This window comes from Gopherus flavomarginatus, chromosome 12, assembly GCF_025201925.1.
Source record: "Gopherus flavomarginatus isolate rGopFla2 chromosome 12, rGopFla2.mat.asm, whole genome shotgun sequence".
In the NCBI taxonomy this organism is placed as follows: domain Eukaryota; kingdom Metazoa; phylum Chordata; order Testudines; family Testudinidae; genus Gopherus; species Gopherus flavomarginatus.
Genome location: NC_066628.1, coordinates 20,834,349 through 20,862,174, shown reverse-complemented (window position 1 = coordinate 20,862,174; position 27,826 = coordinate 20,834,349). Strand labels below are relative to the sequence as shown.

The window sequence follows — 27,826 nt, the reverse complement described above, 5'->3', positions numbered from 1 at the left end:
TTCAGAAATGATGGAACTGCTCAGAAGTGGGAAGATTTGACTGCTCAGAGTAAGGTATTTGTGGGACAGTCTGAGGCATTTTCCTTCTTTACTATTATGACCCCAAGTTCTTTTTATGGAGCCATCAACACCTAAATTATCTCCAGAATTGAAGGAAAAATAGACAATCTCTTTCACTCTCTCTCTCTTTCTCTCATCTAATCACTCAATCTAATTTACTCTTATGTATCTAATCTACAGAATTATTCTTAATTTTGTTCTCTTTTCAAAGGTATTATGCATAATGTCTTTCTATCAAGGTAACTAATAGTAATGAATGATTCATCTATCTGCCTATCGACTCTATCTATTTGCAATGTCATTTTCAATGATACCTAAAATATATTCATCTACAGGATTCTCTCTCATCTCACCCAGATTTGAGAGTCCCACAGACACACTGGAGAATCTTATCTGTCAAGAAGAACAGAAATTGGTCCAGCTGTGTTCCAGTAACGTGAGAGGTAAATCTAACCACATTTGCTGGCAGTGAAGTGTAAGGTTAGACAAGACCAGCCATGTGTCTGGGCTGTTTGTTGTTGGTTTGTATAGTGTTTATTCTCTCAATACTCTAGTATCTCATTCTCATTAATGAGATGGCACTGTGTGAGGTAGGGAAGTGGGAACACATGTGGAGGTGCTCTTTAATAATCATTCATAGGGCTGCATGTCTGTCACAATGGGAAAGAAGTCACAGACACAGTGATTTTCCCATCTGTTCATGACTTTTTTTGTGTGTCCATGGCTCACTCTGCAGTGGTGACTCCTGCAGTGCCTGTCCTGCTGGGCTGTACCCAGCTAGGCATTGTGACCAAGTGCACGGGGTCGCAGTGCCGCTCAGGTGTGGCCCAACTCCCCCTCTGGAGTGGACACAGCAGCTACCAATGTCCGTTCCTGAGGTGAGTGTGGGACAGGGTGTCAGAATCGCCGACTAGAGATGAGTAAGATCCAAGGGATAGAACACATGAGCTGTGTGAACATAGAGAGATGAGAAAGGGGACAGGGTGAAGCTGATTGTGTGACTGTTATTCTATCTAATCTATCTTTCTATCTATTATGAGATACCATGCAAACCCTGAGAGGGATCTAAATACCTATGTGGTCTCAACAGGACTGAGCTATGGAAGAAAACCTAACAGCAGTGACAGAGTTTATCTTTCTGGGCTTCTCAGACCTCCAGCATCTGCAGCCCCTTCTTTTTGTCCTCATCTTAATCATCTACCTCTTCACACTGATAGGAAATGGCATCATCATCGCTGTCACAGCTGCTGACCTGGCCCTCCACACCCCCATGTATTTCTTCCTCAGGAACTTGTCAGTCTTGGAGATCTGCTACACTTCAGTGGTCGTCCCTAAGACCTTGACCAACCTCCTGTCAGAAAAGCAGGCTATCTCTTTCCTGGGCTGTGCAGTCCAGATGTACTTCTACATTTTCTTTGGCAGCACAGAATGTGGCCTGCTGACTGTTATGTCCTATGACCGGTATGTTGCCATATGCAACCCCATGCGTTACTCACTCATCATGAGCAGAAAGGTCACCCTAAGCTTGGCAGCTATGGTCTGGATTGTGGGCAAATTAGTGGCATGTGAGCAAACGGCAGCCATATTCACATTACCCTTCCATGGGCCGAATAAAATCAATCACTTCTTCTGCGACGTCCTCCCAGTGCTTAGGATGGTGAGCACAGACACATCGCTCATCAATGCCATTATTTCCTTTCTCACTATGGTGTTCACAATAGTCCCCTTAATCTTAATAATCACCTCCTATGCAAGCATCATCTGCACCATTCTGAAGATGCACTCAGGTGAGGGGAGACACAAAGCTTTCTCCGCTTGCTCTTCACACCTAATCACAGTCATAATATTCTACTGCAGCGCCTTTATCACCTACATGAGGCCCAGTTCCAATGACTCTGTGGACACCGATCGAGCCCTCGCCCTGTTGTACACGGTCATTATTCCAACATTCAACCCAATCATATACAGTCTGAGGAACAAAGAAGTCAAGGAGGCTCTGAGGAAATTCTTGACCAGGAGTAACATTTCTTTGTTCTCATAAATACAGTTGTTTTTTTCTGATCATTGAGCCCCATTGAAGTGTCTCAACTTGGGAGGTGTCACAAAGTTGGAAAATGTCTGTATTATTGCCTAACAATATGATGTATAATTGGTTTTCCTTTTTAGCTCTATATTGGCATCTGACGGGGGGGGTAGCTCAGTGATCTGAGCATGAGCTTGCTAAACCCACAGTTGTGAGCTCAATCCTTGATGGGGGCATTCAGGGATCCAGGGCAAAAATCTGTCTGGGGATTGGTCCTGCTTTGAGCACGGGGGTGGAGTAGATGACCTTCTGAGGTCTCTTCTGACGCTGTGATTCTATGACTGTGTAATGTTAAAGCAAAGGAGATTGTAAAGTGTGCTGTTAAGGAATCCATGAAGGGTAATTCAGTCTCTGAGGTACTCACTTCAGAGGGTTAAGACAATAATAGGCTGAGTCATCAACTGGGGGAAGAACCAACCTGGCTGGCACCATCAATGTTAGGATGTTTTACTCTTCCTAAGGCTAGGGCTGAGATCAAAAGACCCTGAAGAGTTAAAAAAGAAGTGATTGGCTCTGCTGGAACCTGACAAAATGACCCAGAGCCAACAGGATGAAGACAGACATACAGACATAGTGAGAGGCAGGAACTGCAGTGGTCAAGCTGTAACTTGGTGCCCAGAGAGAACAGGATGGGTCATGTCTACCCAGGGGCTGGAGGGGAATGCCAAACAGAAGGAAGACAATGGGTCCTGTAGGTCTTTTTGTTATTTTAAAAATCTGCTTCTCTAAGCACTTTGCACGTTTTGGACAAATACTCTTGTTTCTGTGTCACTGCAAATTATTCCTGACCACAGGGTCCCAACGGGGAACTTTGGCAGAGTCCAAGAACATCTGGACCTGAGAGGTAATGGGGTTGGCACCCATGAAGGGTGAAACTGGCAACCCCATTGGAGTGTGGCTGGATTTCTGGATCCCACCCCAGAGAGAAGTAGAGGCATGAGCTGGCCACATGGAAGGAGTTCACTCCTGGGGCTTGAGAAGGATCTCAGAAAGGGGCAGCTTACTCGAGAGGCATCCAGAAGGGCAGGTCACATTTAAAGTCTGGTCTGTATTTTATTACATCCATGTTTTAGGAAAGATGTGGACAAATTGGAGAGAGTCTGGAGCAGGGCCATCCAGAGGTTTCAGGGGCCTGGGGCAAAGCAATTTCAGGGGCCCCTTCCATAAAAAAAGTTGCAATACTATAGAATACTATATTCTCGTGGGGGTCCCTGTGGGTCCCGGGGACTGAGGCAAATTGCCTCACTTGCCCCACAAGAAGCAATGGTCTGGAGGAGAGCAACAAAAATGATCAAAGGTTTCAAAAACCTGACAGGAAGAAAGATTAAAAAAACTTGGCCTGTTTACTCTTAAAAAAAAAAAAAAGGCTGAGGTGGGACCTGACAACAGTCTTCAAGTATGTTAAGGGCTGACATAGAGAGGACGATGATAAATTGTTCTCCATGTCCACTGAAGATAAAACAAGAAGCAATGGGCTTAATCTGTAGCAAGGGAGATGTAGGTTATAGATTAGGAAAATCTTTCTAATTAGAAGGGCAGTTAAATTCTGGACCAGGCTTCCAAGGGAGGTTGTGGAATTCCCATCATTTTAGGTTTTTCAGAGCAGGTTGGACAACACCTAGCAGGGCTGCTCCAGGTTTACTTGTTCCTATCTTAGCACAGAGGGCTGGACTTGATGACCTCTGAATGTCCCTCTCAGCCCTACATTTCTATGAATGTCTGACAATTACAACTGCCTAAATGACTTCTAATCTCCTACCAACAGCATTTTCTGTTAAAAAAAAACAAACAGAAACAAAAACACCTGGGAAATTCACTCACAAAGAATTTGTGAACGCAGAGTTAGGTTTGTACAGGGCTGGTGACATAGCATGCCTGTGTGCTTTAGCAATTTTGTGATTGTTACCTTCACTGAGACCTTTGTTTTCCATTGTAACCTCCTTGTTGGTTTAGAACATCCAGATGCTAGTGAAAAAGTGGCCCATCCTGACAGCATCAGTCTTTCTGAGCACTGCTGCCCCTGCTAGAGTGCAGGATGCCTTGGAAATCACTCACAGGGAGAGATCCATCACTGGCCATCAATGCATACTGATTCTTCTGTCCTGGAACAATGGGTTTTCTGCTGGCAGGTCCTCAGACTTTAATTGACTCACTACACAGAAGCAAACAGGGGCAGGATTTGGAGCTGGGAAGTTCCCTCAGTAAAAGCACCTGGAAACAGGACGTGGCTGTGAGACTCAGCATCACTTAAGGATGCTGACCAGAACCAGGGGTGGTGAGATCAGACTGAGAGGAGTGCCTTGAGGATGTTGTTCTCCTAAGTTCTGTTCCTCTGGCGTTGTGTTGTAAAGTGTTTGCGTCTCTTGCTTTCCTGCTGCATTGTCCCTAAAGGATTTGTCTGGGCTCCCACTGCCAGGTGAGGGGGAATGGGTATAAGTAACTGGTGGGCGTGAGAAATGAAGCTTGATCAGCTGTGGAGGTGAATTGAATTCATAGAGGTCTTGGTCCTCTGATTTCCAGAGCAGCCTAGGATAGGCCGTAGGAAAAAGTTAATAATGTGTGGATCTTATGGCAATAGTGCATTCTCTAGTTCTCTGCTAAGGCAAATGGAGTCTGATGTCTCTGCTCACACCACACCCATATCTCAGCCTCCAACTAAAATACCATACTCTACTCCAAATCCAATAAGCATTTAAAAGTTTATGCTGTCAAATAGTCAAAATAGAATTTGATATGAAGTTGCTCAAATAAAAATCTGTAGCTGGGATTTTCAAAGGACCTCAGGGAGTTAGGCACCCAGTTTCCAGTGGACATAGTGCAAAGCTAGCTGGGTTCCTAACTCCCTTGGGCCTCTTTGAAAATCCCAGTCTCAGTTCTTACCATTAGGAAAAACAAGTTTGAAAATCTCATCCAATATTTCATCAGTAGGTTTCAGAGTTACCAACCTATCTGAGAAGTAATGGAATCAAAATTCATCCCTGGCATAAATCTACTGATTTAAATGATGTTAGAACAGATATTTTTCTCTGGGGATTCCAAATGACCCCTAAGAATTGTAGATGCTCAAGACCTCTTTCCATTCACAGCCCTATAGGGTCCTTTATCAGGGTCGTATATGGAGCGTTTATTTTCCATCCATAGGGATTAGATGCTTATTTCTGCAGAAATTGTCAAAGACACCAGAAAAGTGGCTGTGATCTATGCTCCACTCCAAAGAGCCACAATCTGGCTTTGGATATCAGTGGGTATAGACGTACATCAACATGAACACTACTATTTCCAAATACAATTTACATCACCACTACACAGTACAGTTACAGGTATTTCACCAGAGAACAAACTGACAATATCTCCCTCCCATTCCCCCTCCTCCCCACTGGAATTCCACCCAAAGCAGCTTCATCTTTGAACACAAATGCTCTAGGGATGTGTTCTCAAGTGTCCTTTTAAAGAATATATATTTAAGTTCTCCTTCAAGGTCTCCATTGTTAGTAATGCAGAGCCAGCATCATCTGTTTATTTGAACTGGTAGGTGAGAGGCATTTCACATATTACTATAGCTATTATAATGATTGTGAATGTTTATTCTTTCATGGATGTTTTGAATCTCCATCTATCTAGTCTATTTCACCATTTCTCTCTTTAGTGAGTTATATGAAACTTTCCGGTGCTATGGGGTACACAATTTCACTCTTCTGTAGTGTCTGAAGGGCACAGACATTTTCAGTATAAACACTTTATTTATGCTCTGTTTTTGTTTCTGAGTGTACAGCTAATTTGCAAACATGAGAGAGTATAATCTTTCTGATTTAGGTAAGGAGAAAACTAATGTATCCTGATATCAGTTGGACTTCGGCACTTTGTATGCTGAAAATTTGGAAACATAAAATAGATCAAAATAAAACATAGGGTAATTCTATATATTACCACTATCTTTTACTAATGCTTTTAATAAAGCATTCATAATCGTCATCTTCACCATCACCATCATCTCTGTCTCACAGTCAATATCGAATCTATCAGAATCAGGTGGGTAGCAAGCGCTTGTCATAATATTATTTTCCCTTTTCTTTTTGTGGGTGTTTCTTTCTGTCTCTATCTGTCTGACCATTTGTCTCTCTGTTGGAATGCTCAAAACTTTCCAGTGTTGTGGAGGCAGAATATGGCTTTTCTGTAAAGCTTTGTATTAATCTTCCACGCCACTGAGGGGCATGTAGATTTCATATATGCAATCACGAGAAACTGCAATTTATGTCATTTAGCTAAACTGAAAACAAATGGATCACAATACCAAGAGGACTGCCATACTTTGCATGGTGGAAATATCAAGAAGTTAAAGAAAGAATAAAATGATTGCTTATTTTGTATATCTTATTAATTAAAAATAAGTTATACTCCTCATTCTATCTCACTAAATTATTCACTCTTCATCTACATGCATCTCTCTCTCTCTTAATCTGAGTTAATTGAAATTTACAGTTGTTGTGAAGGGTAGAATCTAGCTCTTTAGTAGAAAGACATTGTAACCTACTATGTCTTTGACAGGTACATACATTTCATACTTATCCTTTTATCCTTTTTTAAAATGTTTATTTTGAATGAAATCTGGAAACGTATAGCAGCTAAAGAAATGAAGATTAGATTGTTTTTATATTTTACTAGCTAGTGGTAATAATCTTTCTCTCCACTGTCACTGTTTTCACAGTACCATGCCTCTGACTGTAGTACTAGAGTTACAGTTCATGAAGATTAAAATCCTTTATTTATCACTTGAATATGTGTGATATGGTCCATGGAAGGACAAACTTTCTCCAATGCATAAGCACTAGTCCTGGCTAAGGGAAAGACTGGTATCTAAGAGTTAAAGCAAAGATGGTGAATCAGGAGTTTTCCTATGTCCCCATCAGGTACTCGTAAAGGCGTGTGACCTACCAGTGAGGGAAGGATTCTTGAGTTCTCTCCCAAGCTCAGAAAGGGAGTGAGCTCTGCTGTTTAGTGATCTGGGAGACTCAGAATCAGGACTCCTGGGTTCTATTCTCAACTATGAGAGGTGAGTATGGTCTAGTGGTTAGAGAAGCAAAGGTTGGGAGCCAACACTCCTGGTTTCTAATCCAAGTTTTGGCAGGTGAGTGGGGTCTAGTGGATTAGCACAGGGGGCTTGGAGACAGGTCTCATGGATTGTATTGCAGGCTCTGGGAGAGAGTGTATTGTAGTGGTTAGAGCAGTGAGGTCTAGGAGCCATGAGCATTCTTCAGTCCTGGGAATGGGGCATGCTCTAGCACTGACATTACTGGGGTCTAATACAAGCTCCAGAAGACAAGCAGGTTCTAGGGTTCAGATCAGGATCAGGGAATCAGGATGTCTAGCCTCCATTCCTGGATCTGAGAGGGAAATGGGATCTAATGGTTAGAGAGGATTAGTAGGAAGAAATTCTAGATTCCTGGTTCTGCCAGTGACCAAACTGAAATATGCAAATTCTTGTATGATAACTCCTTTTCCCTTCTTTATAGACCATTCTCCTCTCTGCTGCAGCCAGGTGAAGATGTGGTCATGGAGAATCAAACCACACCAACTGAATTCATCCTTCTTGGATTTCATAATATTCAGGGGTTACATTTCCTACTGTCTTGGGTTATCTCCATCATCTACATCTTCACCATCTTGGGGAACATGCTCATCATCTTCCTCTCCTTGGTGGAAGCATGTCTCCAAACCCCAATGTACTTCTTCCTGGGAAACCTCTCCCTCCTAGACATCTGCCTGACCACCACCACTGTTCCCCAGATGCTGGTGCACCTCGTCTCAGGCAGGAGCAGTATCTCCTATGCAAGGTGTGCAACACAACTCTACTTCTTCCTCTTTTTTGTGGGTGCTGAGTGCATGTTGCTGGCCACCATGGCGTACGACCGCTACATGGCCATATGCAAACCCCTGCGCTACACGCTGCTCATGAACAGGAAGTTTTATGTTCTGCTGGTGTCAGTTTCTTGGCTTAGTGGTGCACTCAATGCAGCCTTGCACACATTCCTTACTATCCACCTGCCCTTCTGTGAGGCCAACAGGATCAACTACTTCTTCTGTGATATCCCACCACTGCTGGCTCTTTCCTGTGGAGACATCTCATTCAATATCACCATGATACTGGTCTCCAGCATCTTCTTGGGGTGGAGCCCCACCCTGTGCATTGGACTTTCATATGGGTACATTGTTTCAAGGATAGTGAAGATACATTCCCCTGAGGGGAGGAGTAAGGCCTTCTCCACCTGTGTGTCACATCTCACTGCAGTCCTGCTCTACTATGGAAGTAGTATCTTCACCTATGTCAGACCCCTCTCTAGCTACTCACTGGATAATGACAAGTTAATTTATCTGCTGTACAACATCATCACCCCCATGTTAAACCCATTGATTTATACTCTGAGGAACAAGGATGTGAAGAGAGCCATGAAAAAGGTCCTAGTGAGGAAAATGTTCTTCTAAGAGAATCAAGAATGCTGGCATCGGTATCTACTTCCATGAATAGGATGTAGTAAGTTAGAACATGTGGGTTCTGGGAATCAGGACTCCTGGGTTCTATTCTGCTTTCTGGGAAGGGAGTGGGTTTTAGTGGTTAGAGAACGGGGACACTGGGAGTCAGGATCCTAGGTTACAATTGATGACTCTTGCAGGGGAATGGGTCTAGGGGTTGGAGCAGCAGAGTTGAAGCCTCAGGACTGTTGCAAAGAGCTTTCATATCTATAGGAGAAAGATTTTATATGGTGCTAAATGTTATTAAATGTGGAGGTTAATCACTAGGGAGGTTCGAGAAAGGATCCAACAATAGAACATTACTATTAACCTTAATTTATAAACATAATGTTTGTTACTGTGTGGCCTTGAATGTGTTTCACATATTTATGAAAGATGTGGACAAATCGGAGAGAGTGCAGCTGAGAGTAACACAAATGATAAAAGGTTTAGCAAACCTGACCTATGTGGAAAGGTGAAAAAAGGTGGGCATGTTTAGTCTTGAGAAAAGAAGACTGACTGAGGACTTGATAACAGGCTTCAAATATGTTAATGGCTCATCTAAAGATGAGAGGGATCAATTGTTCTTCATGCCCACTGAAGGTAGGAGAAGCAGCAATGGGCTTAATCTGCAGCAAGGGAGATTTAGGTTAGCTATTAGGAGAAGCTTTCTAACTCTCAGGGGAGTTGAGCTCTGGACAGGGGAGGGTCTAGGTATTTTGCTGCCCCAAGCACGGCAGGCAGGCTGCCTTTGGCGGGTTGCCTGCAGGAGGTTCCCAGTCCCACAGATTCAGTGGCAGCCTGCGGGAGGTCTACCGAAGCCGTGGGACCAGCGGACCCTCCGCAGGCATGCCACTGAAGGCACTCTGCCTGCCGCCCTCGCGGCGACCGGCAGAGCGCCCCTCATAGCTTGCCGCCCCAAGCACGCGCTAGGCGTGCTGGTGCCTGGAGCCGCCTCTGGCTCTGGAACAGGCTTCTAAGGGAAGTTGTGGAATCCCCATCACTGGAGGTTTTTAGGAACAGGTTGGACAGACACCTGTCAGGTCTGGTCTAGCTTCACTTGGTCCTGCCTCAGCACAGGGGGCTGGACTTGATGACCTCTCAAGTTCCCTTACAGCCTGACATTTCTATGATTCTATGATATACATTTGACTAAAAAAGTGAAATTTTGGGCCAGTCCTTCAGCTACTTAAGCATGTGGGCTCAGATTTCCGAGGGAGCCTAAGGGAGTTAGGCACCCAACTCCCATTGATTTTTCAATGAACTCTTCTATGCCTCTTTGAAAATCATGGCCATATGTAATTGTTGGATTGACTTACATCCTCTCCCCTCCTGCCAATGCACACAAATCCCTTCACTCATGGGAGTAAGAGCCCATAGGCCTGTAAACGCCTCTGCCATGTTTCATTTGATGCTCCATCCCTAATATGAGTGCATATTAGTAGTGGGTGAATTGAACATTCCCTATTGCCTAACTCCCTCAAAGGCTGAGGCTTGGATTTTCATGGGAGCCAAAGGGATGTAGGTGTCCATCTCCCATTGAGAGTTAGCCTTCTTCAAAAAACAAAACAAAACTGCCCAACCTTTTTCTGTCTATAAAGTTATTTCATATCTTTAGATGAGAAATACTGTGGAAGGTCTGGTCTACACTGCAAAGTTTACCAAATAGCTATGTGGGCTAGGAGTGTGAAAAAAGTCACTGTCCCTCACTGACATGCTATGCCACCAAAATCCATCATGTAGAGGAACTATGCTGACAGAAGCGTGTGTCTGATAGTATAGCTTATGTCATTCAGGCAGATGGTGTAGCTATGTCAGTATGGGGCTCTGCTGACACACCAGTCCCAGCCAGGAGTCTGTAATAAACAAGCCCAAAGTGACCAAAAAGTTCAGTTATAGTATTTCTCATTTCCCTGTGTTTATTTCTCATTAACTTACACTAATTATGTTCATTTCTCTCTGCTTTTGTGTACTATTTAATCCTGTTATATGTAATTTTTTTCTCTGCAAAATGTGTGGGGTATATTTTGTCTAAAAGGGTGTTACATAAAATAAAATTGATTTCATATTATTTAGTATCTATCTAATCTATCATATCTATACTATCAAGAAATAAGGTGTGCATTAACCATTGGAACAACTTACCAGGGGTTGCGGTACATTCTTCATCACTGACAATTTTTAAATCAAGATGGGATTTTTTTTTCCCCAAAAAGATCTCTAGAAATTATTTTGGGCAATTCTCTGGCCTGTGTTATACGGGGGTCATACTAGCTGATCACAATGGTCACTTCTGGCCTATGAATCTATAGCTACTTATAAGACTCCCATCACCACAGTATCTGTGCATCTCACTAATAGCTCAGAGAAGGCAGTGAGGTTTGTCCATTGTACATGGGTCTATTTTTATTTGAGAGGCTTCTGGCATTCTGCGGCCCTGATCTGAGCACAGAATTTCCAGGAGTTGGGAGGGTCTCCTCAGACTCGTTCGAAGAGGGGCTACCCCATCCCTCTATAGGAGAAGAGGCCTTGGGGAAAAAAGGGGCCTACAGCTGAGCAGGTGCTATTTCCCTAGCGATGTATATAGAGGGAGTATTCCCTCTCTGCTCTGGGTAAGCTAGACAGAGAGAAACCAAGCACAAGAATGACGCTATAGCCTAGTGGTTACAGCACTCAGCTGGGAGACCCAGAATCCAATTCCCCTGCTCCAATGACTTTCATTATTTATCCACCCTGGAATGACTCCAGCAGGAGGGATTGAGTGAGCCCTCAGTCAGAATATCCCACAGGGCAGTGGTTTGAGAGGTGGCAAAGCGCTGTTCAAATCCCTTCTGCCACTCAGCATGAGAGATGTGAACCTGGGGTCTCCCATATCCCAGATGTGTCTCATAACCATTAGGCTAAAACTTATGGAGGAGCGCCTCTTTCCCTCACTTGCAAAAAAAAGCTTAGGTGTTGAACTGCCTGAAAGGGGTGGAGCTTAGCACACATTCCTCTCCTTGTCATGTCCATTGGGTACCTTAGCTGATTCCCCAACCAGAGTTCTGGCTTTTGCAAATCTCATTCTGAGGCACCTGTCACTTCCCAATCATTGCACAGGGAGCCTGAGAGCTGAACTCAGCCTTTGGGAATCCCAGACTTCCAGTGGTTTTCTAGGTACCTAAAAGTTAGGTCTGGTGACACTCAGTGTCCACATGCCTAGTTTATGAAGCTAGACCCTAGTTCTTCTGGATGGTGCCAGGCAGACAGTCCAGGAACCTGCCTCACTCCACTTCACCCATGGAGAAGCATGGCATGGCGTTAGCCCTCCCTGTGTCAACACACAAGCATCTGTGGACTCCAGCATTCATCGTGGCACTAAAACTCCACCAGATGCAGGGGGTAATTGGCCACAGCTACGGGTCCCTCTCCCCATAGCAGTAGTGGGGCTAGATGACCATTTGTGGTCCCCTGTTGAACAGGGTAACTGTCGTAGGTTTCACTCCCACTCTGAACTTTAGGGTACAGATGTGGGGACCTGCATGAGAACCCCTAAGCTTAATTACCAGCTTAGATCAGTATGCTGCCACCACCCAAATCGTTTAAAACAGCTGTTTATGAGTCAGTTGGGAAACTTTGTCTTCCTCCTCAAAATATCTCCTTCCCAAGTACTGTAACCCTTCCCTGGGTAACCTTGAGAGACTTCTCCACCAATTTCCTGGTAAACACTGATCCAAACTCCTTGGACCTTAAAACAAGGAAAAAATCAATCAGGTTCTTAAAAAGAAGACTTTTAATTAAGGAAAAGGGGTGAAAGAAATATCTCTGAGATTAGCATGTAAGCTGCTCTCACAGACAATAGATTTAAAACACAGAGGATGTTCCCTTGGGCAAAAATCTTAGTTACACAAAAGAAAACCCAATTTGATTATCACTCTAATGCAAATAAGACAAAGTCACAAAAGGAAATAAACATAAGCTAATTCATTCTGTCTCTAATACTCACTACCCTAGTTGATTCCTGGATCTTTTCACTCTGGCACAGAACTTAATGAATAGAACAAGGGAAGAACTTCCCTCCTTCCTCTTGAAACATCTTGTCCCCCCATTGGTTCCTCTGGTCAGGTAACAGCTAGGCTAGCTGAGCTTCTTAACCCTTAACTGTCTGTTTATGTCAGTAACAAAATCACAGAATCATAGAAATGTTGGGCTGGAAGGGACCTCCTGAAGTCATCAGTTCCAGTCCCTGTGATGAGGCAGAACCAAGTCTTTAGAGTTAGAATGCTTTTCCAAAAATCTAACAAACCTAGGCCCTGATTCTTGCCCTACCTTCAGTGGAAATGGAGAACAATTGATCACCATACTCTTTATAACAGTCTTTGTCAGGTGCCCCCAGTCTTCTTTTCTCAACACTACACATGCCCAATTTTTTCACCTTTCTGCATAGGTCAGGTTTTCTAAATCTTTCATCATTTTTGTTGCTCTCCTCTGTACTCTTTCCAATTTGTCCTCATCTTTCCTAAAGTGTGGCACTCAGAACTGGACACAGTACTCTAGCTGATGCCTCACCAGTGCCAAGTTGTGTGGGACAATTACCTCCTCTCTCTTACATACCAGACTTCTGTTAAGACATCCCAGAATGATATTAGCCTTTTTCACAATTGCATCACATTGTTGAAACATATTATATTTTGATCCACCATAACCCCAGATCTTTTCCACAGTACCACCACCTAGTCAGTCATTCCTCATTTTGTAGTTGTGCATTTGATTTTTCCTTCTTAAGTGAAGTACTGTGCACTTATCTTTGTTGAATTTGATGCTGATTAATTTAGACCAGTTCTCCAAATGGTCAATGTTGTTTTGAATTCTAATCCTGTCCTCCAAAGTGCTTGTTTCTCCTCAAAGCTTGGTGTTATCTGCAACTTCTATAAGCATACTTTCTACTACATTATCAAAGTAATTCATTAAAATGTTGAATGGTATTGGACCCAGCACTGACCCTGTGTAACCCCATTAGATATGTCCTCTTAGTTTGACAGTGAAACATTCATACCTCCTCTCTGAGTATGGTCTTTCAACCAGTTGTGAACCCATCTTATAATAATTTGTCTAGACTGTATTTCCATAGTCTATTTAGGAGAATGTCATGTGGGACTGTGTCAAAAGCCTTACTAAAATAAAGATATATCTCATCTGCTGCTTCCCCTCATCCACCAACCCAGTAACCTGTCAAGGAAGGATATTTGATTGGTTTGGCATGATTTGTTCTTGACAAATATATGCTGACTATTTCTTACAAATCCCACTTCACTTTGCATTTCCTTTGATGCACAAGGAGGCAATATGCTTGTTTCAGATGCAAAGTTTAGAGGAGTGGCCTACAGGGTGATTTAATGGCTCTGTTTATATCTATGTTATGTCTCCCTCTAGAACCTGGACTCAGAAGAGAACAAGAGAGCTACTAGTAGGTAAAGGAGACCTGTTTTCACTTGAGTGGTAGAGGCCAGGTATTCCAGCATGGGATTTTCAAGGGAGACTAGAGGAATTCAAAGGCCTTTGAAAGTATCCCCTTTGAAAATCAAGAACCAAAGTTTACAGTTCTCCTTTCTCATGAAACAGCCAGTCCCCATGGCTTTTGCTTAGAGCTCGGTGAGTTATTGACTTTTTGATTCAGTGGCTGAAGCAAAAAATCTGTACAAAATTTGTTTGTTTCAGTTTCAAACTGCATATTGTGGGGTTGGTTGGTTGGTTGTCTCACCAAAATGAAAAAAGAAAACAAAACAAAATCACTGGGCTCTAATGAAACATTTTGCATGTTGATTCAAGTTCACATTATGAAATTGTAAATATTGTTTCATAAATATAATGTTGATTAGAAATTAGGTTTCGTCTCCAAAATGTCACAATGACTTGTTTTGACATTTCCCCCATATGACACTCTGTACCTCGGGGGAACACTCCACACCTCCATGTTCATCCTTATAATATGATTGTGTGGCTTCCAATGCAAAGTTTGTCGTGTCCGATGTTTTTGGAAGGCTCATGATGCACTGAACATTGTTGTTATAGTAATGTACTGGTTATAATTACCTGTATATAGTTATGAGATTGAAAATGTTAAAATAAGACCAGGCAAAACTCTCCAGGAGCAGAGGGACAGTTCAAACCTCACCAGGGCATGTATTAGACAAACCCAGCCCAACTTCACAGGAACAGAGGACACTGGCCTAGGCAGCAACAAAGAATCAATTGGACTATCAAGTGAGTCACCCACCTTCCCTTGGTCGGTTTGGGACTATGATAAGATAACGCTCACCTGACTCTGAAGTGGGGGGGGGCAAAGCCAAGAGGGAAGGAAGAACCTTATAAAAGGGAGAGATATTGGCCATGCTCTCTCTCTTCCACCTCCATTTACAGATACCACCACCAAACGATTGAAGTGCTAATCAAAGAGGTGAACCTGGCTGAAGGGCAACCAGCCAGCCTGTGGTGAGAAGCATCCAAGTTTGTAAGGGTATGAAAGTGTTAAAATCAACTTAGAATGTGTTTCGCTTTTATTTAATTTGACCAATCTGACTTGTGCTTAGATTTATAATCACTTAAAATCAATTTTTTGCAGTTAATAAATGTGTTTGTTTATTCTTCCTGAAGCAGTGCATTTGGTCTGAGGCATGTCAGTGACTCCTCTTGGGATAACAAGGCTGGCACATATCAATTTGTTTGTTAAATTGACAAACTCATATGAGCTTGCCGGGTCCAGTGGGCATAACTGGACATTGCAAGATGGAGGTGTCTTTTACAGCTATCCTCCTACTCGATTTTGTTTCTTACAGCTGTCCCCATACTCCATTTTGTTTTTGTTCTCCTCCTGTGGCCGCCCCTCCCTGGCTGTTAAGTTGTTTACCAGGGCCACTGCCCTTCTCAAAGGAATGGCCACTTGTGCTGCCTGCTAAGTGGGACCACTGCCGTGTTCAAAGGGTTGGTCCTGTTATTGCCTTGTTAAACCTGAGCTTTGTGTAGGGTAGGCAATGTCCAGAGCTGCAAGACCTAATGTGTTTTTAAGATCCTGGGCATGAGTCATAGGCCTCATGTGCTTTTGAGTCCTGAGGTGTGAACTCACACCTATTGTTCAGGACTCTGCCCAGGTATGTCTCTGTGCTCACCTGCAGTTTTTGCCTGTGTCCCCTCCCCTGTGACAGAGGGAGCCTATCAGGATTACTGGCAGGAAACTGCCTGAGTCTACCTTTAAAAACTGGCATTTTTAAAACAAACATTGGAGAAGGTCCTTGCTTTGCCACCTGGTCTGATCAGGTAGAGATCTTTGGGGGACCCTCTCCCTGCTCTCGTTTGTTTTTGAGCGTAACCCCGTTTTTAAACTCCCCTCCCACGAACAACGAATTTGTGCCTGGAGATCTCCTGATTATTGTAAGCTAATTGAGTCCTCTCTCCATCCTCTGATGCTACTGCTGTTCCTGCCTCTGTGCTTGCTGCTGTCCTGGGAATTGATAAGAACTCCTTTTTGCAGACTCCCCCTGTCCTAGCTGCTGGCCTTGTTTCCCCAGCAGACAGACCCAAGCTAACTCCTTGGTCTGTATCTGTAATCTGTTTCTTGCTCAGCAGCGCCTTTGCTATTAAAAATAAGCCTGTGCCGCTGCTAAGCTGTGCCTTCCTGGACTGTATCCTAGGCCTCCGGCTTGCAGCCACCCCACTGCTGCAGCCACCCCCCCCAAGGGCTGTACCCTGGGCACACACCACTCTGCCCTCTGGAATTGCTCCCCCTCCTGATCAAAGAATCGGCATAGCGTAAGGTGCACCTATTAGAATCAGGTTCTTAGTCTAGATAAGTTGTAATTTCATTTTGCATAGCTGTGGTTAAGTTAGGTTTAAAGAATTGTTTGTATTGTGCTCTGTAAGTTAAGTTTAAAAAAGAATTGTTGCATTGTGTTCTGTTACTTGCTAATTTGTGTAGTCTTGGTTAAGTTAGATCATAAATAAGATTTTGCTGTGTTCTGTATAACTGTGGTTGTCTGTCTTCCCGCTGCCCTAACCCACCCCCCCAAGCTTGCCCGTGTCTCCCTCTGAGCTCCCCAGTCACTCGTTGCAGTCTCTCTGCTGTTTAAACTTGCAGCCTGTCTGCTCTCTGTGTCTCCCTGAGTTTAAATCTCCCTCCGCAGCACCTCTGCTTTTGGTCTCTGCTCCACCACATGCTCCTCTTCCCCCATCCCCCAACCTCATTCCTCTAACACTGCCTTTCTCTCTCTCTCTCTCTCTCTCTCTTTTAATCCCTTCCCCCACGTGTTCACCCCACTCCTACTGCTGCCAAACCTCAATTGTATTACTGAAGTCTAGCATAAAAACCCGTTGGTTACCCTTTTTCTCTCTGACACACCTCACATTTTACATTTACACCACTGTGACACATTTTTACCTAAAGTTATTGGTTATTTAACACATTTTACCCATAACTGTTAGTTGGTTATATGCTGCTGTGACACACCCTTTACATAGAAATTGTTAGCTACCTGTTACATTAATACTTCAGTGTTACTTGGTTACCAACTGTATTGTACCCCACTGTATTGTACCCCACTATTGAAACCCCCTATATTATTTACTAAAATAGTCCCCAATTGTCTACCTTAACAAACGCCATACCCCTCACTATTGAATTTTCCCTGTTTTTGCATTTTCTTAATAAAGTTTATTTTGCACCCCACCAGTGCAGAAGTTGTCCCCCAATATCCTCTACCTGCTGGCAGGGTCAGGAGATTCCTAGAGTTGTGTCTGGGACCAGAGATATTGGCTAGTGTCATTCTGTTGCACAATCCACTCAGCGGCTGGCTAAAAGTTCTCATTCACGTAGCTGGGAGCAGCTTACATGCTGGAGGCTGTGTGTGAACAGCCGAAGAGTGGGGGTTCTCACAGCAGAGCAGGGTAAGGCTGCCTCCTAGAATGGAGGATTGGAGTGACCTAGTAGATCACTGGTCCAGATAGCACCAGAGAGAAATGTCATCCCCACAAACAATTTTCAGTTTCTTTTTTGGGCCAAAACTATTTGCCAAATTTGACCCAAAGAAAGTAGTTTTGGTACCCTCCAAAATGCATTTTTCAATGAATTAGAATTGCTAGGATCTTGGGCTAGCTGCTGAGGATGCTTTCTTCTTCCCTACCCCAAGCATGGTTGAAAAAATGTTCCTACAGAGTGCACCCCTTCAGGTCACAGGTTTCATGCCTCCACCTCCCGGGTGCAGAATTCTGTGATTCTCCCCCTCTTAGACTGGGCTGCAGCACATTGTGTATTGACCATGTTTACTCAGCAGATCTGACAGAATTCAGCACCTGCATGTCTTCTCTTCAGGAGCTGTGACCAGCATTGAATGCAGCGATCACACAAATTTCTCAAGACAAAATATTGTTTAATCTTAACAGTGGGAACGAAGCATAACATAAGAGAAAATAATTTTTAAAACTACAAAGTGTCTACATACATGTCTATCTCACCTGGTGTTGAAGGTAGACCTACCTTATCCAGGGCCACCCAGAGGATTCCGAAGGCCTGGGGTCTTCGGTGGCGGAGGACCCCCGCCTCGGTGGCAATTCGGAGATGTGGGTCCTTCCGCTCCGGAGTGGAAGGACCCCCCACCGGTGAAGACCAGGAGCGGAAGAAGCTCCGGGGGCCCGGGATCCGCAAGAGTTTTCCGGGGCCCCAGGAGCAAGTGAAGGACCCTGCTCCAGGAGCCCCGAAAAACTCTAGTAGGGACCCCTACGGGGCCCAGGGCAAATTGCCCCACTTGCCCACCCCTCTGGGTGGCCCTGACTTTATCCCAGATGCCCCAACCTCTGGAGTCTGGGCTCAGCTGAGCTGACCCTCTCTCTGAAGCTGTGTCTTTCAATTGAGCACTCAGTCCTACTGTCCTCTTTTCTGAGCCTGGTTAGACTGATGTGGGATTATACAATTTTATAATTGTATTTATATTATTTGAATAAATATACTTGGAACTGAAATAAGATTGACTTGTCTGTAATCCACAGAATCATCACTAGCTATTTTTGTGAAGAAAAATATCATATTTGTAACTGTCCTGACTTCTAGCAAAAGCAGCTCATTTTGATGATAGAGAACAACATTTGTAGAGGTAGTCAGGTGATGGTCCTTTTAACCCACCTAAAATTTCAACAAGAACACATTTTTTTCCTTTTGCACATTTGTTTTTCCATTTCCATTTTGGTTCCCAAAAAAATAAAACAAAACAAATTGGGGGAGGAAGGTGACAAAGGATTAGTTTTATTTTTTTGTGAAAACCCAGAACATTTTCATCAAAGACCTGGACTTAATGATAAAAGTACTTCGGTGGAGAAAATGTCTTCTAATGTGAGAGAAACCAAGTGGGTCACAAGTTGGTCCAATAAAAGATACTACCTCACCCACCTTATATCTCTAGTATCCTGGGACCAGCCTGGCTACAGCACTTCTAATGAGAGACTCAGTCTAAGTTTCACTTCTGTCCAGCATGAACTAGATTGAGATGTCATGATAGTAGATTTTCAAAGGCGTTTAAGGGAATTAGGCACTTTCAAAGGAGTTTAAGGGAATTAGGCACTCATATCTCATCAAACTTTAAGGTGGTTGGGTGCCTAACTCCCTTCAGTCTATATGTTTATTATCGTGTGCCACTGCTGCATATCTTTGTCTGATATATGTTTAAGTAAGTGCATTTTTCATGTCTAAATATCAGTGATATCAGCATTCAAGATCCATCACAAACGTCAAGCACTCAGCAGCTCATACCTGCTCTGCTGCATACCATCCAGCCATCTCCCTACTGGTTGTCCCCTATTACAATGACCCTCCACCATTCCTTCCATAATAACTTTCTCAAAGTTATTTCCATCTCCACACCTAATGTAACCAAAGTACATAAGTTTGTAGTTGTGATTTCCGATATCAGGGTCTGCTTCTCTCCAATAAAATTTCTAACATAGGCATTTGTCTTTATTTCTTTTTTTGTTTTTTCATATTTTTCCATCCATGAGATAAGCAAGAGTCTTTACCAGCACTGCATTTCAAAAGCTTCAATTTTCTTCTGGTCAGCAGCATTAACTTCCCATAATTCACATCCACAAATTGCTACGGGAAAAAAAAATTAGGCTTTTCCTCAATCACACCTTTGTGTTTCTTAGGTGTTAGGTATTCAACCATTGTCAGCCATGGTGTGTGGAACCTGATTTTAAAAAACCTGGTTGACACACAGTCCCTGCATTGGTATAAGTATTTCAGTTAGGAGTATATATATTTTTAATCAAAATAATTATAGTTTAACTGGATCACCCTCTAGTAGGCTCAGTTTTAGTGATATAAATATACCCTTTCCATACTGTATTCAGCTATCCTGGTATAAAGACTTGGGGCCAGATTTAGAAAGGTATCCAGGCACCTAAAGATGCACATATTTCCCAGGGGGATTTTCAGAAGTTTCCAAGCATGTTAGACACCTATGTTGCATTGATTTCCAAGGGCGTTAGGCACCTAACTTGCTTAGATGGTTTTGAAAATAGCATACAAAGGTTCCTAAGTGCTCGAATTACTTTTAAAAAAATGAGACTCAGGCTTCAGAGTCATTTGGGCGTTGTTGAAAATAGTTCCCTAGGTTATTAGCAATTTGTTGCTCTGGTGTCCAGCTGCATGTGGCCTGTAAAGGAATTATCTGCCAGAAGGGAATTCCCTACTGGTGCAATAAAGTCAGGAGAGTTAGAAACACCATTACCATCCTGCAAGTGCCAAAAATGCATACATAATAGTGCAGCTGAAATGTTAATATTATGCCAAACCTTAGGTCTTTATTCAGGGTCAGATCCTCAACTGGTCTATGTGAGCCATTTTAGCATATACCAGATGAAGGCCTAATCCTCATTGGTTGCACAGTGCTTCCTCAAACACAGGTCCTACTCCTTCTCCTGCATTAGTTTCTATGAGTAAGGACTGAGTAAGCACCTCAACATTTGGCCCGGTGGCTCACAATTTATTTCTATTCTTGAACCAAGTTCAGAAATCTTTACTAGTTACAATTTATTCATGCAAAGCTCAGGAATGCATTTTCTCTGTTCTTTTGTGAGAAGGGACTAATTCCAGGAGAGGCTCATGGCTATGAATCCAAGGACTTCCTGGGTCACAGCTCCCCACTCATCTGGCTGACTTTAGAGGATCCCCTTTTTAGGCACTTAACTCTCCCCTTGCATTGTATAGGAAGCCTGAGCACCTCACTCAGGGTTGTGGTATCCGTTAGGCAGCAGGGTGCCCAAACATTAAGCATTGCAATGATGAGTCTAAGACCCCTTTGTGGACTTTCACATTACTTGGGTGCCTAACTCCCCTAGGTGCCTTTGAAATTCTCACTCTATTAATCTGTCCATTGCTATACACACCATCTATCTATCTATATATCTACTTCAATGGGAATTGAAGGCACCCAGGTATTTTATATTAATTTTCTTTTTATTATAGCTTTTTATTATAAATATTTATATTTTTTTTTTAGAATTTCGAATAGACTAATAATTCTGCCTCAACCTATCTTGTTTCAATGTATAGTATATGATAGACTCAGGCCAGTTGGGTACGGCAGAATAGCAGAAGGCAGATATACTGGCCTCTGGATTAACAGTTTTCTGTTCCCTGACTGACCAGAGCAGGGGCTGCTCCAAGCTAATGAGAACACCTGACTCTAATTAACCTGCAAAGAGTCAGGTGAGGCTGTTAAGCGAATGTGACCACCCGACTCTAATTAAGACCCCACTGATTCTATAAAAAGAACTCACTCCAGTCAGGCAGAGGAGAGCCAGAGCAGAGGAAGTGTGGCTGGTTAATGAAGACACCCTCAAACCATCGTTAAGAGAGCCCTATGGTAAGAGTGAAGAAGAGAGAAGCAGGAGAGCTGTGGGGAAGCGGCCCAGGGAAATGTAGCAACTGTGGCAGTGAAAGATTGGCTGTCAACAGCTGCTACCATTAGGGTCCCTGGGCTGGAACTCGGACTAGAGGGTGGGCCCGGGTTCCCCCCAACCCACCACTACAGGAACATCTCCTGGAAAGGGAAGTAAGGCCCCTGTCAGGACAGGAGACTAAACTGTTCTGAAATAAGCCCCCAGGGACAACAGGGACTGTGGGAGTTCTCTCACCAACCTCCTGGCTGGCCTATGATGAAAAGGGCTCAGAAGCTTGTAAGGCTGGCCCTAGAGAGAGAAGGGCTATTTGGAGGATCACAGTGAGTCACTGAGGACAGCATAAACGGCCTAGAAGTGCAGGACCCATGGGGGCAAGGTCAGAGCTCTGCCACAAGTAATACAAAAAAAATCATATACTTAATACCAATTCACATCAGTTCGTTCATGTGGGTGTATGTTTTAAGCTGCTTATGAATTCATTTTAGAGATACATATGAATGCTCAGTGAGGTACATAGGTTTTAAATGTATATTTGTTACATTTAGGTAGTAACATAGGCAGACAAGCCCTCAAAAGAGTATATCTACATCAGAACACACAGAGATAATTATCATGCAAATATGTACAATGTACATAGTTATTTAGTCAATATTGTTATACTCGGACCCTCAAGTAGTTATAGAAGAGTATTTAACACAGTTATTATTTTACATATCTAATATGTAGTATATTTGGTGCATACTTAATGCAGGATTTACTGGACTGAATTCGCTGGCCTGTGCTCGGCAGAAGTTTAGACTGGATTATCATGGTGGTCTCCTATGGCCTTAAAAATCAAGGAATATGTGATATACATCCTGAAGTTATAATCAGTGCTCCTAGCATAGACACCTGCACCTGTGCAGAACATCATAGAAGTTAAGATCTTCCTCACAGAGCTGTTGTGTGGCACGAGCAATGTAGGTTTGTAAAGCTCTATCAGAGTATTCGACAGAAAGTCATTCACAAGTGCTGAGAATTGTTGTTTGAAATTGGGTCAGGGAGTCTGGGGAAATGCATTAAGAGACAGCCAAACATGTTTGTACTGGAGTGATAGAGCAGGAAAAGAGGTAGCTGATTGCACTTTACTGTAGAACTGATGGGAATTTTTACATTATTGAAATTTTGATGGAAACTGTTAGGTTTACACACGCAAGGTGGAAATGTTATGAAATATTTCTCCTTTTCAACCACATACATATTTTTTCCTCTAACATTTCAAATTTTGAAGATAGAATTTGGAGACAGCACTTTTATTACATATTCTCTTTTGTTTTTCAATCAACTTGCAATCTGGCCAAAAAGTTTTGAATTTCAGAAGTTAAATACAAAAATCCTTAAAATTTAGATTAAAATAGTGGATTTTTTAAAAAATACAATTTTCCTTACCCGTTTTCCCACCAGGTATAGAACAGGTCATTCCCCCACCCAATTGCAAAACGTCAATGAAGAAAAGAGGGCAAAAGGGGAGAAATTCAGGAAAATGCTGGTGTATTTCTCTTATTCTTCCTATTTTGACTAACTCTCCTTTTTTTCTCTAATTTCTCCAGTTGTCTGAAAAGATGCTCTTCTCTATTGTTTTACTAAAGGCTTCCTTCCCCTCTTTGTTCCTCAGCGTGTATATTATTGGGTTAAATACTGGCGTCATGACCTTGTACATGAGGTAAATCATCTGATCACTCTCTGGGCTGTAGCTAGACTTGGGCTTCAAGTAGGAAATTAGGGACATTCCATAGAACAAAATCATCACCATGAGGTGGGAGGAGAAGGTGGGGAAATCTTTATTGATGTTGGACAAGATTATCAATAGGAAAGGTCTCATGATGAACAGCACTGGCATGGCCAAGAAAACAATCCTGATCTTGGACATGTCTGTGCACACCATCTTCACCATTGGTGGGATGTCACGGAAGAATGGTGGAAGCGGTTGGAGCCGCAGAAGGACTGGCTGAAGATCCACGTGGTCTGAACCACTTCCACCAAGATACTGAAGACACATGAGGTGGTTGCTAGCTGCCTGCCCACCCAACTACTCATGATGGCTGTGTAGTGCAAGGGGTGGCATATGGCCACATAATGATCATACGCCATGGCTGCTAGGAGGCAGCATTCAGAGATGCCCAGGATGGTGAAAACATACATCTGGGCTGTGCAGGCTGCCATGGAAATGCTTCTATGCTCCACCAGGTAGTGATTCAGAGTCTAAGGGCTAGCTCAGTGGCTTGAATGTTAGCCTGCTAAACGCAGGGTTTTCAGTTCAACCCTTGAGGGGACCATTTGGGGATTCATCCTACTTTGAGCAGAGGGTTGGACTAGATGACCTCCTGAGGTTAATTCCAATCCTGATATTCTATTTCAGGGATTGGGAACCTTTCAGAAGTGGTGTGCTGAGTCTTCATTTATTCACTCTAATAAAAGGTTTTGCGTGCCAGTAAAACATTTTAACATTTTTTGAAGATCTCTTTCTATAAGTCTATAATATATAACTAAACAATTATTGTATGTAAAATAAATAAGGTTTTTTAAATGTTTAAGAAGCTTCATTTAAAATTAAATTAAAATGCAGAGCCCCCCGTACTGGTGGCCAGGACCCAGGCAATGTGAGTGCCACTGAAAATCAGCTTGCGTGCAGCCTTCAGCACACATGCCATAGGTTGCCTACCCCTGTTCTATTTCCAAGAAGGACAGGCTTACAATGAGGAAATACATGGGGGTGTGAAGAGGTGGGTTGAGTTTTATCAGGAAGATAATGAACAAATTTCCCACCAGAATGATGAGGTGTAGGTAGTTAGAAACACCACAAATAGAAGAATATGCAGCTCTGCAAGGTACACAAACCCCATCAAGGATGGTCTGGTTCTGGCCAGGGTCTCTCTCAGAATGGGTCCCCTTTATGGGTAACAAACAGACTCTGGAACTGAACCTGAAGAACCCCAAATATGTGAATATTAACTATACAATTAGTACTAGTTTCCCATCTGTTGAAATCCTTCAAACAAAAAGCTGCTGCCATTATGTATATAAATATGCAACTGAGCCTCACTATCAGGAAATAATAACTTGAAATCAGTAAAGCTACGCTAATGTACATTGGCTGAGGATCCAGTCCATTGACAGCAATGATGTTACACTGATTTACACCAGCTGGGGATCTAATTCTTATGCCTCAGAGCATTTACCCTCCCCCCACCCATCTACACAAGAATTCAAAATGGGACCAGTCTTTTTGCCTTTGGGAATATTTTTTCTACAACCATGTTTACTAAATAGAATTTCCAAAATGCAGGCAAAACTCTGATCTCATCCATGCCTTCATCATGACAAGAGTTAAACTCATGTAAGTATTCCCACTGAGGTCGTAACTCACATAAATAAGGACTGTGTTTAAAGCCGTTGGAAGTATTAAAAGCATTTTGGGTCAACTGCATCTCAGATAAAAGAATACTGAAATCAATGGGGGATTTTGGCCCTTGGTGTGCTAAATATATTATTCTTCCCTACATATTAAAGAGGAATTTAAATCATTGCTGCCATTATCACAAGAGCATCCTAAATGCCTTGCTTTCTCTCATTATACAAAAGAAGACCTAGGGTTAGTTCCTCAGCAGGTGTAAACCCTCATGGCTCCATTGACATCAGTAGAATCATACTGATTTACACCAATGGAGGACCTTTGTCTCAGACACTTGCTATAAGGAGCTTGCAATAAGAAAGATCTGACAATTTAAGAAAAGACTTTTTCTGCAGACATTTGCTTCAAGATTATTTATTGAGAAGGAATTTCATACTAATAGACATTACAGTGAAAAGGCAATATTGAAATAAAAAAAATATTGATAATTATCCTTAGCATCTTCAATGTCTGGATCACAAAGCAATGCATCTAACTGTAGTGAGCTACTAAGGAAGAAAGTGAGGGTTGGAAGGTAAAGGGACTTGGGCAAGGTCACAGTGAGTCAGCATCCCCAGAAATGGAACTGAGGTCTTCTGACACCTAAAATATACCATGACCACAGGATCATTCCCATGGATATTCAATACACATAGACACACACACAGAAGGGCGCATCCCCTGCTACAAGGAGCAACAGGGAAACATACACACACACACCCCAGGGCTCTTTCTCTCCATCGGTGGGCAACAGGGTCTCTCTCACACACACCGAGCAGGGCTCATCCTTTCTAGCAGCAGGCAACAGGACACACAGACACAGACACACACTGGAAATCAAATAGAGAAAAGGAAATCAAACAATCTAAGCAAACAGTGATGGCCCACTGTGCAAAGTGCATTATATAGAACAATTTAAGGCAGATGGGAAGATTTTGACCAAATAGGAAGACTTGGAAACATTGTTGTGAAGTCAAAAGTATAACTGGGTTCAAAATAGAATTAGATAAGTTCCAGGTCCATCCATGGCTATTAGTCAAGATGGTCAGGGATACAACCCCATGATCTCAGTGTCCCTAAGCCTCTGACTGCCAGAAGCTGAGACTGGATGACGGGATGGATCACTCGGAAAATGCCCTGTTCTGTTCATTCCCTCTGAAGTACCTGGCATTGACCACTGTCGGAAGAGAGGATACTGGGCTAGATGGAACATTGATCTGACCCAGTATGACCATTCTTATATTCTTATGCAAAGGGCCTGACATATGATTAGATGAGGACAGAATGTTGGATTAGATGGAGAGAGAAAGATAGATTCATAGATCAAGAGATGAATTGATATTCTAATAGATAGATTGTCAGAGGGATTTGACTAGGTAGATACACACACACACAGATACACAGAGATACATGCACTTGAGCATGGGTATGAATGTACACACACACACACACACACACACACACACACAAAGTAGTTTCTTCTTCTGCATGGAAAATTCAGAAGAAGAAACTAAAGATCAGACCTTGCTCCACTGCAGTCTCCAGCAGAATGCCCAATGGACACAGTGTGACAACAATTGGGGGCTTAAATAATTCAGTCATGGCATACATTTTTAAGAAGAGTGGTCCACTATCCTAGCTTGAAAGGACTAAATGCGTGGGAGGAAAGAGAGGTGTATTTATTCCATCCACTGGCTTTTGGGATGTAATCCCTGAAAGAACATTCTTATGATATTCCTGTGAGGATGAACAATACTGCTTTGAACTAGTTAGGCCAAAACTAAACAAAATTCACTCAGCCAACCATTTCATACGAAGTCTGATGATGATGTCTATTTTCTAGATGAGAATTGCAATGGGGTTTTACTGTAACTGGGAGGAGGGATGCTGTCGATTTCGTCTAATGGGAGTACTTTATTTTTTAGTAGGATTGAATCACTCTTCATTGCCTGCAGTCCCTTCCCCCTAATCCCATCCATGGTCATTTTCCAGGTTAGTTGTCCTTGGTGGGGGTTTTCAAAGGGGTCTTAGGGAGTTAGGTATCAAATTCCCATTGAACTTCATTAGAAGTTAGATGCCTAACTTCCTTAGGTTCTTCTGAAAAGTCCCCAAAATGGAATCTGTGAATTTTTCCTAAAGAATTTAAGGAAGCCCATATGATGTCCCAGGTCTTGGGCCCAGGTCTGGGAGTCACCAGACAGCTCCCACATCCCAGCTGCCACCCAATGCCTACTGAAACTTGGGCTGAGAAGCTGCTAGGACTATAACCCCAGGCAAGGTGTCTTCTGATCTACGTAAGGCATGGGTCTGCTGCAGCTCATAGTGCTCAAGCAATAGCAACTTTTGCTTTTTAGCTCTGGAGGCCCCTAGTTCAATCCCTGGTATGTCACACAAATGGCATTTATCACCCAAGTGGGGATTTGAAGTGATGTGGTCTTCAGGGGCCCGGTTGATCTTCCTTTGCTCAGAGGAAGTATATAAGCCCCTCATCAGTCTATATTCCCTGCCCCTTCTCTGCGTCCAGTCTATAAAGGATGAAGAAAGTGTTATATATTTAGGTTGGTATCTAGTGACTCTTTAGCTCAGGCTGTACCGACTCAGGTGTTCCTTGTGGAAGTCTCAGGTTCCATTTCTTCTGGCAGCAAGATAGGGGTTGAGTGACCAGAGTGCAGCGAGCGAACAGATAAGCCTGCACTCTTATCAGTTGGATGTTAATTAGTTCCCCCTGAGAAAGATGAGAGGAGTAATTAGACAATCACACTGGCCTGCTGGATGGGATAAGGAGCCAATTAGCCCATCAGTCCAAGGCTCATAAAAAGGCAGGA

The 27,826-nt window shown here is 43.0% G+C and overlaps 1 protein-coding gene and 2 pseudogenes across 1 annotated transcript; 2 read left to right on the top strand and 1 right to left on the bottom strand.

Moving 5' to 3' along the window:
* Positions 1 to 1,135: 1,135 nt before the first annotated feature.
* LOC127032486 (olfactory receptor 10A7-like) lies at positions 1,136 to 2,154 on the top strand (annotated as a pseudogene).
* A 5,134-nt stretch (positions 2,155 to 7,288) lies between these two features.
* On the top strand, positions 7,289 to 8,623 carry LOC127032558 (olfactory receptor 5V1-like). The gene has a single exon (XM_050919858.1). It carries the CDS (start codon positions 7,694 to 7,696, stop codon positions 8,621 to 8,623), a length of 930 nt encoding a protein of 309 aa, XP_050775815.1. The 5' UTR covers positions 7,289 to 7,693.
* Positions 8,624 to 23,147: 14,524 nt separating this feature from the next.
* LOC127032149 (olfactory receptor 10A2-like) lies at positions 23,148 to 27,491 on the bottom strand (annotated as a pseudogene).
* Positions 27,492 to 27,826: the final 335 nt, after the last annotated feature.